Source organism: Syngnathus acus, chromosome 20 (assembly GCF_901709675.1).
Source record: "Syngnathus acus chromosome 20, fSynAcu1.2, whole genome shotgun sequence".
In the NCBI taxonomy this organism is placed as follows: Eukaryota; Metazoa; Chordata; class Actinopteri; order Syngnathiformes; family Syngnathidae; genus Syngnathus; species Syngnathus acus.
Genome location: NC_051104.1, coordinates 3,293,882 through 3,307,008, shown reverse-complemented (window position 1 = coordinate 3,307,008; position 13,127 = coordinate 3,293,882). Strand labels below are relative to the sequence as shown.

The window sequence follows — 13,127 nt, the reverse complement described above, 5'->3', positions numbered from 1 at the left end:
CTATTCCCCAAATTCGTCCTCAAAGCCGAATGCAAAGACACAAATCAAAAAGATGAGCTTGAAAATGGCATGCGAAAGTGACATTTGCAACTTGAACTAAACGACAATTGAACACTGCCGCGGCTCCGTGTTTGGGCCGGGGGGGGTGGCGGGGGGTGCGTAAGCCAGGCAGCCAGACTTTGTTCATTCATCCACAGTTGGGCAGGCTGCGGATCCCAGTGGAAAAGAAGACGGAAAAAATGAACTCTGCGCATCTACCAGGAGTCGCTGGGCTCAGTTCATCAAATAGGAAAAAGTTTTCTGCTTAGTGTAATTATTCTTGCCTTACTTGGACTGTTTCTTTTTACCCGCACAGCATCAAAAATTCTAACTTCAACCTTGCCTTGGAGTTAGTTGTGTGCAAGGCCACACTTTGCAATTCAACTGATATGAATCAATGTCTTTCCCAATTAAAAAAAAAAACAACCTTCCTGCAATCTTTTTTTTTATAACTTTTTTACTTACTTTTGGAATTGAAGAACGAGCTTCCTCAAATGGCAACTAATAATGTCACACAATATTACCTAGAAAATTAATCAAGTCTAAATAATAAATCCATATATTTTCAAAAATGTTACTTTTGGAATTGAAGAACGAGCTTCCTCAAATGGCAACTAATAATGTCACACAAAATTAGGTAGAAAATAAATAAAGTCTAAATAATAAATCCATATATTTTCAAAAATGTTAGAATTATTTTCCATTTCCAATTTCGCGGACCACCTGCAATACCACCACGGACCACTAGAGGGCTGCAAACCTCCGGCTGACAATCACTGCTTTAACCTTTTATAATGCAAAAACGGAACCTATCGTTTGTCTTTATCGCGGCCAAACTATTTTAAACAAACAGCTTGACACCTGAGCCCATAATTTGAATCCTGTGCACAATGATGGTGCGGTTGCGCCATCAAGTGGTCAAGATGGACAATTACAGTTTCATTTGAAGAATTTGGAATGGATCATGTGAGGAGGTCGCTCCAAATATTTTGGTCCAGTTATCCCTCCTTAGCTTCTGTGACGCAATGTCATTTGTGAAAATGTGTGAAGGGATCATCTGGAAAAGGAAACAAATAATGTGAAGTTTGTAGGTCGCAATTAAAAGGACAAAGGAAGAAAAAAGACCCCAAAATATTATTTTACGGAGGGGACAATTACTAAGTCAATATCAAATGTTGCTGTTTTACTGCCTCTGACAATTCACACACAGATTATTTATTTAAAAAAAATATCGTATATACAGTAATCCCTCGTTTATAGCGGATAATTGGTTACAAAAACCACCCGCGATAAGTGAAATCCGCGAAGTACGGTCACCAACAAGAAGTACTGGGCAGGCTAACGAGTTAGCGAAAAGATGCTAATTCGCGATCGTGCTAACACGTGAAAACGAACTTCTGTAAACGAACATTTGCAGCAATACTACGTTGTCGTAAAGGTTAGACACGTTTCCTCAATTTAGAAGTTTTATTTTGACTTTTAAATGTTTTTTTTAATTTGGAAAAAAAATCTGCGATGTAGTGAAGCCGCGATAAATGAAACGTGAAGTAGCGAGGGATCACTGTGTATATAAATATACACATAGTTTAAAACTCACCTCCTTTAGTTTGGCATTGCGAGAGAATGGTGGTAATGTGCGTCTGGTGAGTGAAAGGCCTTCTTTGTAACATGTCTCTCTCACACAAATATGCAGCCTGAAGAGGGCAAGGCAGGCAGGTGCAGCAGTGAGGGGGACAGTGGATCACTTGTGATTGGCTAGTGCAGTTGCACTAGTGATGGTGAAGGCCTTGGGCAGTACAGATAGAAGTTGAAATCTGAGTGACAAGTGAATAGCACTCAAACCGGATACACATAAAAACGAGCCACGTCATGGAAGGTCACATTTAAGGCCCTGGGCTTTATTGTCATATTTTAGTGAGAGCTCTGTCACATTTTCTTTTTTCAACATCTTTTCAGCCTGCAGGTGGGACAAGTAAACCTCAAGGACACAAGCCGCCAGCCGGGCCAGCGTTCAAGATTTGCCCGCACAAAGCGCGCGAGCATTACTAAGTAATGCCGCCTTTGTGCCGGACTCTTCACAGAAGAGAGGACATAAAATTCCCCAAAGGAAGGCACCCAAAAATACTTGTGGTTCTGTTGGCCTCATAGCCATCTGGAGAGATTCTGTTTTGTTTTTCCATTTGTTTCTCAAAGAAAGAACAAAAGAAAATGGGAGGGCGTCATCCCCTTATTTTGCTTTTTCCCCTCTTTCAAAAGTGGAATGATGAAACGCGTTCATTCGCCTCCCTTATCATCTGTGCAGTGTACGAACCAAACCGAGACATTTAAAAGCTTACAATCGAGTTGACCACAAGAACACAAAATACAAAAATAACTTAACACAAAAAATGTCGGTGAGATTTAAAAAAAAAAAAAAAAAAAATCAAATGAATACAAAACGGGTTTGTCGTATGAAATAACGAAGGACCCCGTCTGACTCAAAATACAAAAAGCAGCATTGTCGTTATCAAAAAGCCATCGACGGAGAAAAAAAAAAAAAAAAAATCACGAAAATAGTGCTTTCAAACGAAGCAGCAAAGGCTTCTGGGAAGAGACTTCATCCCTGCTCATAGGCGCCGCCCGCCACGTTGAGCCCACGCAACAAGTTTGTTGACATGACATGTGAAAGTGACGCGCGCGAGTCTGCGGCCGGCCGACGTGCGTACACGAGCGAGCACGGGAAGCAAACAAAGCTACGGCGTACAAAGAACGAGAATCCAAAAAAGGTGTAAACACGGCACAATAAATAGATCAAAAGCAGCATCTGGCACCATGCACGTCTCGATACAATTCACGCACGCACACGACTGACCTCCTTTTCGCTCCCAAGTGCAAAACATGACAAAGGGACAGTTGTGTGTTCAAGTGCTATGTACAAACGAGTCCTTACTGTACACACACGTACGCCCCTCCACAGGAAAAAAAAAAAAAAAAGAACAAAAACACAATCCTCCCCCCCACACACACACGTTTTCAAAAGGACGGACAACATGGGCGGCCGGCTCGTCATCCCTCCCGGCAGCCACTTTCTGACGCTACGATGCACAGCACCTGAAGACTTTGCCGCCCTCCTCCGCCATTACGTCACTTCCATGGCAACTGTGCCGTCCACGATGCTGTTCAGTGACGATTTGTCCTCCTCGCGCTTCTCCCTGCCCGCAACACAAACGCGCTCGACATAAACATCCATTGGCAATGGAGAGGATCCAATCTAACGAGATGACGCCTTCTCCGGAGAGTTCATCAAAGACTCGTCGGCTGCGTCCTCACCTGGACGCGATGTCTACGGGCGGCGTGGCGGAGACTTTGGGCTTTTGGAGGTTGGCAGCAGCCGACAGTTTTAAGGCAGAGGGGGGCACGCCGGCCAGGGCGCGAGGCAGGTGGCGCCCCGTCAGGTTGGCGGCCGACGGGACGCTCAGACAGATGTTGTTTCCGATGAGGACCTGAGTGGCGGCGGCAGCGGGGGCGGTAGCGCCAGCCAGCAGGCCCAGCGCGGCGGCGTGGTTGCCCGGGGCGGCCGCCAGGGAGACGGGGACGGCGTTGGCGGTGGGCGCAAGTGGACGGGGCGAGGGCTGTGGAAAAGCAGGGGCGGCCGCCGTGGGCGACGGGTGGCTGGGGTGAAGCGCTGCCGCCGCGTTGGACAGATGCAAACCTTTCAAGACACCTGACAACGACAGAGATTTGATTGACCTTCTAGCTCAATGTTGCACATGCGAGGCCCGGCGACAACCAACCTGCTCCCAGGACACCGTTGACTCCGCCAGCCAGCACCAGGTCCTCTTTGGGATTGAAGGCCAGCAGCTGGTCGGCGGTGACCAGGGCCGAGGCGGCGAACTGGGCGCTGGCCTGGTCCAAGGTCTTGGAGACCAGAACCTGAAGGGACGGACGGAGGGATGATGTCGTTAAAGGGTGTGAGCGGGAAGTGCACGAGCGGGAGCAAGCGAGCGCGTCCACACCTGACTGATGAGCGGGCCGGTCCCGCTCAATGAGTTGTTGACGTGCTGCTGGATTTGAGGCCGCCGTTGCTGCTGCTCCTTGAGTCGCTGCGGCGGTGGCGGCGGTTGCTGCGGCGGTGGTGGCGGATGCTGCGGCTCCTTTTTGTGTTGCTGATGTTGGCTCTGCTCCAGCTGCTGCTTCTGCATGACAGCCAGCTGCTCTCTGTGCTGCTGGTACTGCTCCACCGTGAACACTGGAGCGGGTCAAAAGACAACGACGGTTCACACAGGGGCAAGTGGACATGAACTTTGGAAAGCAATCTCCGGGAAAAGCGGAGCTTGGCAGCTTTGTTCGACCTTTTCAGCTTGTTTTTGTCCCAAAAATCTATTTTGGAAATATATTCTTAGTAGCACCTTTTTTAAAATGACATGGATCATAATAATTGCAGCGCAGTGAGCCTCTTTTCTTCTCTTGCAATTGCAAAATCTCCTGCTCGACAACACAATTAGTTGACTCGGGATTGGTAAAGAAATTAACTCAAATTGCATCATTCAATCCACGTAATAAGAACTGTAAAAAATGTATCAATACGACAAAATATGACTACTTTAGGCAAGTCCGGTTTATGTTATTTTGATATCATCTTGCACTCACCAAAGGCAGTTCGTTCGTGGCCCCGGTTTGACAAGTGTGATTTGAAAGAGCTTAATAAAGTCAAAATTTGTGGAGAGCACAAGATGAAAGTGTGAACTCAAATCATATTGTGCCATAAGCCGATTTCAAAAGGCTTCCATTCATAGAAGCAGCGCATGAATGGAAGACCCGGACTCCATCTTTGCGCTTGTGCTCCAAGCAACGGATGATAAATGATTCAAGCCCGCTAGGGCTGAAAAGCAAAGAACCATACTGACAGGGCCACCCGGGAGACATTCTCTCTCATCGTTTATTTTGATCTCCTTGGGCAACCTTCTGGATTCTTTGCAACACTGATGAGTGAAAATGACTCAACATGAATCAGCAAGAAAAGTGCGAAGAGCAGCCACACTTTCCAAGAGAAAACAGATTGGGGAAAACCAAAACAAAACAAAACGAGTTTTGGTGAAGTCTCAGTTTGGAAACCCAATTGATGACAAAATAAATAGCACGCACTCACTTTTGCCAGGAGCAGCTGGACCGGTGCAGGTTTGCGGCAAGCATCCCCCAGACAGACTCCGAGTTAGTCCCGATACGGCCCGACTAAAATCGCCAAATGCTTTAAGACTCGACACTCCTGCGTCCAAAGCCGGCCGGGATAGCGTCCGTGGCCGGAAATGCCTCCAGCGGCACGATTTGATGCTCAACAGAATCCGGCTTAGGTCCACGGTCACGTCGGACGATGAAGATGATGAAGCGGCGGCGGAGGGTAGAGGGCAGGAAGACCCGGCGGGGTCCGAGGTATTGTTTTCCGAGGTACTGGAGTTGCGGAGCGGCGAGCTTGAAAGTGGGGAGGAGAGCGAGGGGGGCTGCAAATCCGAATCCAGGTACTGACGGACGGCGTCCGGGTCGGCGTGCGCCCGATCCAACAAGAACCTGAAAACAGCCAAAGACAAATGCTCGATGCACGGATCTCAACCAAGTGTCAAGCAGACCGATGCCGCCGTTCGCCACAAAAGACGGCGGTGCTTCACCGGTCCGCTCAAGGCTACCGGGACGAGGCCCGGCGAGTGACTCACCTGCCTCCTCGGCCCACGCGCCGTCGAGCCAGACCGACGCAGCGCCGCGGTGTGCTCAAGGAGGTCAGACAGTAGCGGAAGCGCGCGTGAGCGAGGCCTCCTTTCGACGGGCTCTCCCACGGCCAGCCGCCGCTCTGGCCGGGACTCGACTGCGGGGAGAAGCAAAACCAAGCGAACAAAAGAAGACATCAGGTCGCGCATACGTCAACATCTGCGAGTGCCGCATACTAGTAAAGGGCGCGCTCTCAAAATCGAAGCGCACTCACGGCGTAGTAATGACAGCCGGCCTTCCTCCTGAAAGCGTAGCAACCATCTGGGTCGTTCTCCTCTTCTGTTTCCGAAGAACCCGAATGAATCTGTACGAAAACACACAACACTTGAGGAAAGAGCTCAGCTGAAAATCACGACGCATCCCTCGACTCGGCCTACCTGCGAGAAGGCTTCGTCGTCGGAGCTGGGAAAATCGTATTGGTTGAGGTCCTTGAGATTGAAGACCGAGGGTCCCGCTCGAGGAGGGATCTTGGGCTTCTTCTCATATTTCCTTTTGGTTCGAACAACCTCCGTCTTCTCCTGCTCGAGGTAGAGACGAGAGCGAGCGAGAGATGAGGGGGGCGGAATGTTTGTCTCTTGTCCTCTTTCATTGATATGCAGATGGAAACGCGTGCCAGATGCCGCCACCACCGAGCCAGATGGCAGCCCCCCCCGACCCAACCCCATAAAACATCCTTGCCGCCGCTCAGGCAAGGATTAGTCAGATCCGTTTGAGCCGTTAAGCTGTGAGGCCAATCAACGACAGGGAGGAAAAAAGGCCCGCTTGAAATAAAAGACAAGAGGTGGTTTTCGCGGGGCTCTGCCGGTCTCGGAAGCTAATTGAATCAGAAGGAAGGACGACGGAAGATAAGGGCAACTGTGAAGCTGCATAACGAGGTGTTACGAGGCCAAAAAAAGGCCAACACGTCCGGATCAACTATTTTGCCTCCATGGATTACAAAGTAACAAGGCGCCCATTAAGCGGCTGGCTCGGAGCTCCCAACAGTTTCTTTTACCTTCTTGTAGTCCTTCATGTCCAAGTGGTCCTGGTGTCGGTACTGGTTGGCACTGGGGATAATGGGGATGGTGTAGACAGGCTTGAGCAGAGCCTGCCGGGCCAGCGCCTCCGCCATCACCTCGCTGCCAAAGTCAGGCACGCCGTTTCTGTTTGGGGAACCAAACGCACCGTCAAAACACGGCGACGGTAAGCACCGCTGGCCGAGCGGTCGAGTTCAAAATCCACGCGGGAATTCCCAGCGCCAGTTACGGAGTGCCGACGCGGGCGAGTGTAACAAGCGGAAATTGGAGCGTCACTCCAAATCAAAGGCACTTCAAGGAGAGCGCTCCAATTTGCGCTCAGGCTGACAGCTTGTTTGGCAGGAAATTCATTCCATTTGCCACAGCGTGTTGGGATGGATAACAAAAGCGCCGCTTTGGGGGTGCAGAGAAGTCACCTCCAGACTCCGGGAGCCAATGAGGCGTCACTGAGCTCCTTTCCAGCAAAGCCACGGAAGCAAATGTTGAATGTCAAAGAGCAGCTAGCCGTGTCTCACCGCTTCTCCACAATCTCCAGCGTGAGGTGCAGCAGTTCCCGCTTGCTCTTCTCCCTCCTCTTGATCATCTCCAGGATGGTGACGGCGCGGCTCAGGTCCCTGCGAAGTTTCAGCATCTTCTCGTACGACGCCTCGTCGTTCTTGCGGTTCTGAAAACGGGAACATCCGTTTTCAGCTTCTGCTGCACTCGCATTGACTCCCTCCGATTCGGCGGCCCACCTTGCGGGTCTGCATCTTCTCCGTCCGTCTGCGAAAGGCCACGTAGGGGTCGCTGGTGCTCGAGCCGTCCCGCTTTTCCTGCTTGATGTTGGAAACGAAGGTGCCGGACTTGCAGGCCTTCCTCTTGCGGCTCCAGTAGTCAAAGACTTCCTTGATCAGCTCGTCGTCCTCCTTCAGCAGCAGCTTGGCTTCTTGGAGGCTGACAAACTGCATCGAAACGAGAGCAGGAAGAAATTATTTGCAAGGGCAGCAAATACGAAGACATTTGTGCGGACTGACAAATTGCAAATTCACTTCAGCCATTTTCACACCAAACAGAATCCGATAGGCTTGCTGGCGTTACCTGCTGCCCGCTGCCTTTCTCCAGGCGGTCGATCATCTCCTCAAACTGCAGTGCAGTGATTTCCATTTTCTTCTTGAGCTTGTTCACAAAGGTCTCGTCCCCCGAATCCAGGTCGTAGTCCGGCTGCTCCGTGTCCAAACCGAAAGCTGCAGAAGCGAGGCGGCGGATGGTTAGCGGGAAAACTCGAGACACGGTTCCGATTCGCCCGATCGGGTTTCATAAAAAGCTGCAGGTCCTCGTGAAGATGAGTGATGTTTTTTGTGATTTGCTGACGGCGGAGGTGCAAGTGACTCACGCTGTATGTGAATAAGCTGCTTTGGCATTCGGAACTCCCCGGGGTAGAGCGACTCGTAGTGCGGGATGTTGCGCTCTGCCTCGGGCACGGGGATGACCATGTTGTCCCGCTTCTCGCCGTAGACCTGCTGCGCCGAGATGGCCCGCTGGAGATGGTGCTCCTGCCCAAGCGCCACAGAAGAATCATCAGCGCATGCGGAACTCAACTCAAACCTGGAGGAGAGACTCACAAACAAATGTAAGGATGCAAAATTGCAATTGGCCTTGATTGCTGGTCACTTCACTAATTTTATGGCCCATCTCTCTTGGAATTCGGTAAAACAAACCAGCCATGGAAAGAATGCCTCAGCAGGTTTCATAACTTTAAGAGAGGTCGACAAGCAATCAGTGCCATCTGAAATAAGAAATAAATCAATGGACGCACTTAAGTGAAGCTTCTCCGCTAGTGCCCGCAACAGATGGCCGACGCGGTTACGGCTTGTTCTCGCAACTATTTGAACACAGCTCCCACTCGTTTTGACACGTCGCAACATTTTCTTCGTCCAATACAAAAAAAAAAAAAAAGTGGCAAAAATGGCGTCACACAACCACAACCGACCCTCCGAGATGCCGGCAAGTCAATGTTTCTCTCAGCCAGGGCAAGCAGCCACAACGTATCGCAGCGAGGCCTGGCTCACCGGTCGCAAAGTACGCCACGCCTTGAAGAAGTCAGTTTCAAAAGCACTAAAACGTTCCGTTGCTGGTTTGCGGCTCACAAACACAATTTTCCATCATTTGGCAAGAACGCAAGAAATTCTTTGCCAAAATCTTGTTGTGCTCACTTTCACGCAACTGAAACGAAACTAAGGACACGGGAAACGGGTCAGGAAGAGGCAAATAATGACAAAGGTCTGCTTGGTATGCTCAAAGCCAAAAATCCTAAATCTGCCACTTGTACAAAATGTTCCGGCCACAGACCAACAAAAAGTCCAACAGAAAGAATAAAAACGAGCATTTTTTTACAACACAGCACATTCATCTAATTGCAAATCTTCAATAAAGAGGAAATCGAGGTTGCCAAAGCAACCAAAGTTTGGCCTTCAGCAGCACTTTTCAGCAAAGAAATTTGTTGACTGCGCCGAGCAAGTTTCAAGGCTGCGTTGAATGAAAGCACCAGAACACGGCGTCTCATCGAAGCTTCCTGACAATAAGTGTGCAGTAGATAGGTAGTAGATAGACAAACAGGTGAGTTGCAGAGGTCAGCGTGTGTTCTGTGACCAACGTGCAGTCAGACAAGTCCACTTCTGCGTTCCACTGACCCCGGCAACGGATATAGGTCATGGAGCAAAAAGCCACGCCGCCTGTAGTAAAACGCTTCATCTCCTTTGTCGCTCAGTTATGTAATACTGCTAGAGGCGGAGGGGTGACAGGAGGGGGGCTGGATTTCTGCTGACTTGCCGGCCCCGTCTGTGTTTTCCTGACGTTAGTGTCTGCCGCTCAGCATCACAGATGCCTCCTGCTGACGAGCTCTTGGAGAAGAGCGTGGCAGTGTGGCGAATGCAATGAATGCATTTCAAGCACAAAGTGCAAATTTAAATGGACTTTTGTAAAACTGCAAAGGTCACAGCTTAAGCATATTTAAAAAGCCCACAGTTGGTCATTTATAAATGTAAAGCATAAAATACTTTGACCAAAATTGATTAGATTGGAGATTTTGTGGAAAACTAAGTAAGCCTAACTTGATCTAAAGTTCATGAGCTATGGATTTTATTTTCTTTATCAGGCAAGTAGCCAAATTTCAGTTGAGAAATTAAGTGATTTTCATCAAGTCCTGGATTGGATCTGCCACAAATCGTGCCGAGCAGCATGGCCGCCTCGGGGAGCTGTCAACTCCGCCGACGGCAGCTGTCATAAGCCGGCGAAGGCTCAGTGTCTCCCCCTGGCCATCATACGTGGAAATTACACCACGGCCTAGCCACCGAGCCCGGCTAACGTCAACAAAATGGTGGTCCACGTCACGTGACTTCTTTGTGCGCTCGCAATAATTTTGTCACGGAACGAACGCTCGCGACCACTGCCAACCAGCGGCGTGTCGACCGCTAACTTCCCGGCGACGACGCCCGCGTTGAACTGAGGGGGGCTACGCGGTGCACCGTCCGGGAAACCGTCGTCGTGTGCTCGGCAAACGCGGAGGCGGGAGCCATTTTGAGCGAGCCTGCGCAGGCAGCGTAGCGGCTGGGTTGTTGCCGCCAGGTGGTGGTGGTGGGGGGGCGAGAACCGCCGAGAGGCTACCGGGCCGCTTAAAAACAAAACAAAAAACCACATACCGATTCCTCTTCCCTTTCCATCCCGGTCGGCATCTGCGGCACTGCCCGGTTGATCGAAGCATATTCATGTAGGTCCGGTAAATCCTCGCAGCGGAATACGGGCAGGGGCTTACTAGCATCCAGCGCCCGCGCCCGAAACGACAATTTACTCATTTTTTGTTTTATTTTACACGTATATTAAGAGATGCGGCATAAATCGAGTCGATCTCCGAGGAATTCTACTTCTCGTTGTCATGGATGGATCCGGGACGGTCTCCTGGAACGAGTGCCTCGATCGCGGCCGGGCTCGTGTGCTAGGCAGCGCGAGCAGAGCCGGGCGGGCCCGCGTCTCGGTGGCTGTGCGTCGGTGCGGCTTCCTCTGGCGCTCCGCTCTCCCTCCCCGGTTCAATGCGCCATGGCCAACATGGCGGACATTAGGAGCTCATGTAGCGCTGAAGCGGCTGGCTGCGCGCGGCCCAACCCCCTCCATCGCACCAACAGCCATTCCCACGCAGCTTGGCACGCGTGCGCGCTCCACACAACCGGCCGCGGGGTCCGCGGAGAGGAGGGGTGTACCGATGAGATGGGGGCTTTTTCCAATATGGGAACGGAAATTCCCATTTACACTTATTGTGACTTTAGTTATCGGAATATTAATTTAACTAACTACAGGACGTGTGTAACGTGTCTTCAAAATAGCTGAATTTACAAAAGTCAACAACTTATTTCAAAAGATAACTTAAAATACATGAACATTATTCAATGTCTATGAAAAATCGTTCTAACTACAGTATTTTAATTGAACTTTATAAGATAACTACAAATACATTAAGAATTGTTTTGCAATGTATATCTTTGTTTATTCGAGTTCATTTGAAGTCTACATGACTTAAGTCGGAGAAAACCTACCTTGCAATTATTACTATGCAGTATTCGTGAAACACTTACCTGGTTATCAGTCCGTACATCAGTAATACATAAAGCCACTGTCAGATTAAGTCAACTATACCATTACACCATCTCATGACACAAATTTAACATCAAATTAATTGGTGTGTCATTTAAATATATGTATATAATCTCCTCATCAAGTTGAAATGTGTGCGCACCAATATACAAAGTATAAACTGAGTAATTAAAAATATACATCGAATATCATTTAACCTTTGATCCCTCGTGGACACTCCGAAAGCATGAGTGGCTACCGGAAGAACCATCACTCAGTTGGGGGCAAGGTCACTTCTTCCACGTGTGAAGCATTCTGGGCATCCTAGAGGTGGGGAGGGGGGGAAAAAAACAAGCTTGTAGCTGTCAAGCAAAACCATTTGTGTTAAAGACAAAACTGTTGTCAGCAAATCAAAAACATAATCTCATCAAATCATGTTTGATTGCTAATTTCATGCACACACAAAATTATATATCTCCTTATTTGCCACGGTTTAATGATCGGCATCCGCTCATGTGGATCATATCTTCAAATTTTCTCGATTTCAAAAGTCAAGAATAGAGGCAATTTGCATGGTTTCTTTTCTTAATGCCGAGCTATCGGATCAGCGGATCCTGAAAACCAAGTGACTTACTCCCGTGTAAGAAAATATGATGGGCCATTCAACACACATCTGTGTTCCATTTAAAAGTCAGTGTTGGAGCTTATTTACATTAAGGGCTAAACAGAGACATTATGACGCCATTTGTACCGAGATTGTTTCAAAATGAAAGTCAAACGAGTTCCACTGCAAATGCACATTCGATTCAAACGAAACAAACACGAAAATGAAGAAAAATAAATGCAAAGAGGAGAATTTGAGGACTCACTTGTCGGTCACAGCTGTTTGCACAAGGCTACCGTTAGCCTAGCCGCCTCTTTAGCTAGCCTGACCCTGCGCCATTATCGGCGCTTTGCCAACTCGCAACTAACTCTTCCTCCAGCCAGAGTCGTCCCGCCTGGACTTTCCTTGGCCGCACACTGGCCACCGTGAGGTCGGTAAGTCAACAAACCGACTCCTGGGAAAAAGTCTCCGGACTGGAGGATGACGATGATGACTGCTCTTCTTTTGCTTGACATACTGCTAGCCTAATGCTAACTGTGCTTAGCTTCCCCGCAGGTCGCCTCGGAAAGGAAAAAAAAAATCCCAATCCTCGTGAGATTTTTCTCGAATAAAATATCAAGAATTCAAGTAGCTGAGAGCAAGACTTTGGTGTCAAGCGAGCATTCAGCGAAATATGGCAAAATAAGTATTGTCAGCTCAGCACAAACTTGCAGGGATTTCCAAGCTCAGCTTACTTCGACAAACATCCACAAACTGGCCAGCAGGAGCCACTTAGCAGGCGACGTATGACTGGCAGCTGAGTCGGCCAATCACCTGAGGGGAGAGTTCACCAGCGTGCGCTCATTGGTCCACTCACTCCACCCAGCAGAAATAATGATTGTATTCATAATTATGACGGACGGATAGTGCTAAACACTTTTCTTTGGTTTATTCCATAATTATAGCATTCTTTGAATAAATATAACTTCCACAGAATATTGACTGGGATTGCTGACTCCGACAGCCGCATTTGCAAAAGATTCAAGACGAGTTGGGTTTGTATTTAATTTTTGTTCTCGATTAAACGTTTTTACTCTTCTGTCTACAACCAGGTCAACTGAGAATATATTCTCAATTCCCATAATGGG

At 48.9% G+C, this 13,127-nt stretch overlaps 1 protein-coding gene across 3 annotated transcripts; it reads right to left on the bottom strand.

The window, feature by feature from the left end:
* Positions 1-1,916: 1,916 nt before the first annotated feature.
* Positions 1,917-12,773, bottom strand: LOC119139242 (enhancer of polycomb homolog 1-like). 3 transcript variants are annotated; one of them, XM_037279767.1, is made up of 15 exons: positions 12,266-12,773; positions 10,472-11,720; positions 8,167-8,326; positions 7,872-8,017; positions 7,529-7,735; positions 7,310-7,458; positions 6,773-6,920; positions 6,156-6,296; positions 5,993-6,082; positions 5,727-5,875; positions 5,168-5,583; positions 4,035-4,267; positions 3,813-3,951; positions 3,349-3,742; positions 1,917-3,230 (listed from the first exon to the last, which is right to left on the bottom strand). In XM_037279767.1, exons 2-15 carry the CDS (start codon positions 10,622-10,624, stop codon positions 3,158-3,160), a joined length of 2,598 nt encoding a protein of 865 aa, XP_037135662.1. In that variant the 5' UTR covers positions 10,625-11,720; positions 12,266-12,773; the 3' UTR covers positions 1,917-3,157. The 3 variants fall into 3 exon arrangements, with proteins under 3 accessions (XP_037135662.1, XP_037135661.1, XP_037135663.1); XM_037279766.1 differs by having other exon boundaries at positions 10,472-11,711; XM_037279768.1 differs by having other exon boundaries at positions 11,615-11,711; positions 12,266-12,772.
* Between the last annotated feature and the right edge of the window lie 354 nt (positions 12,774-13,127).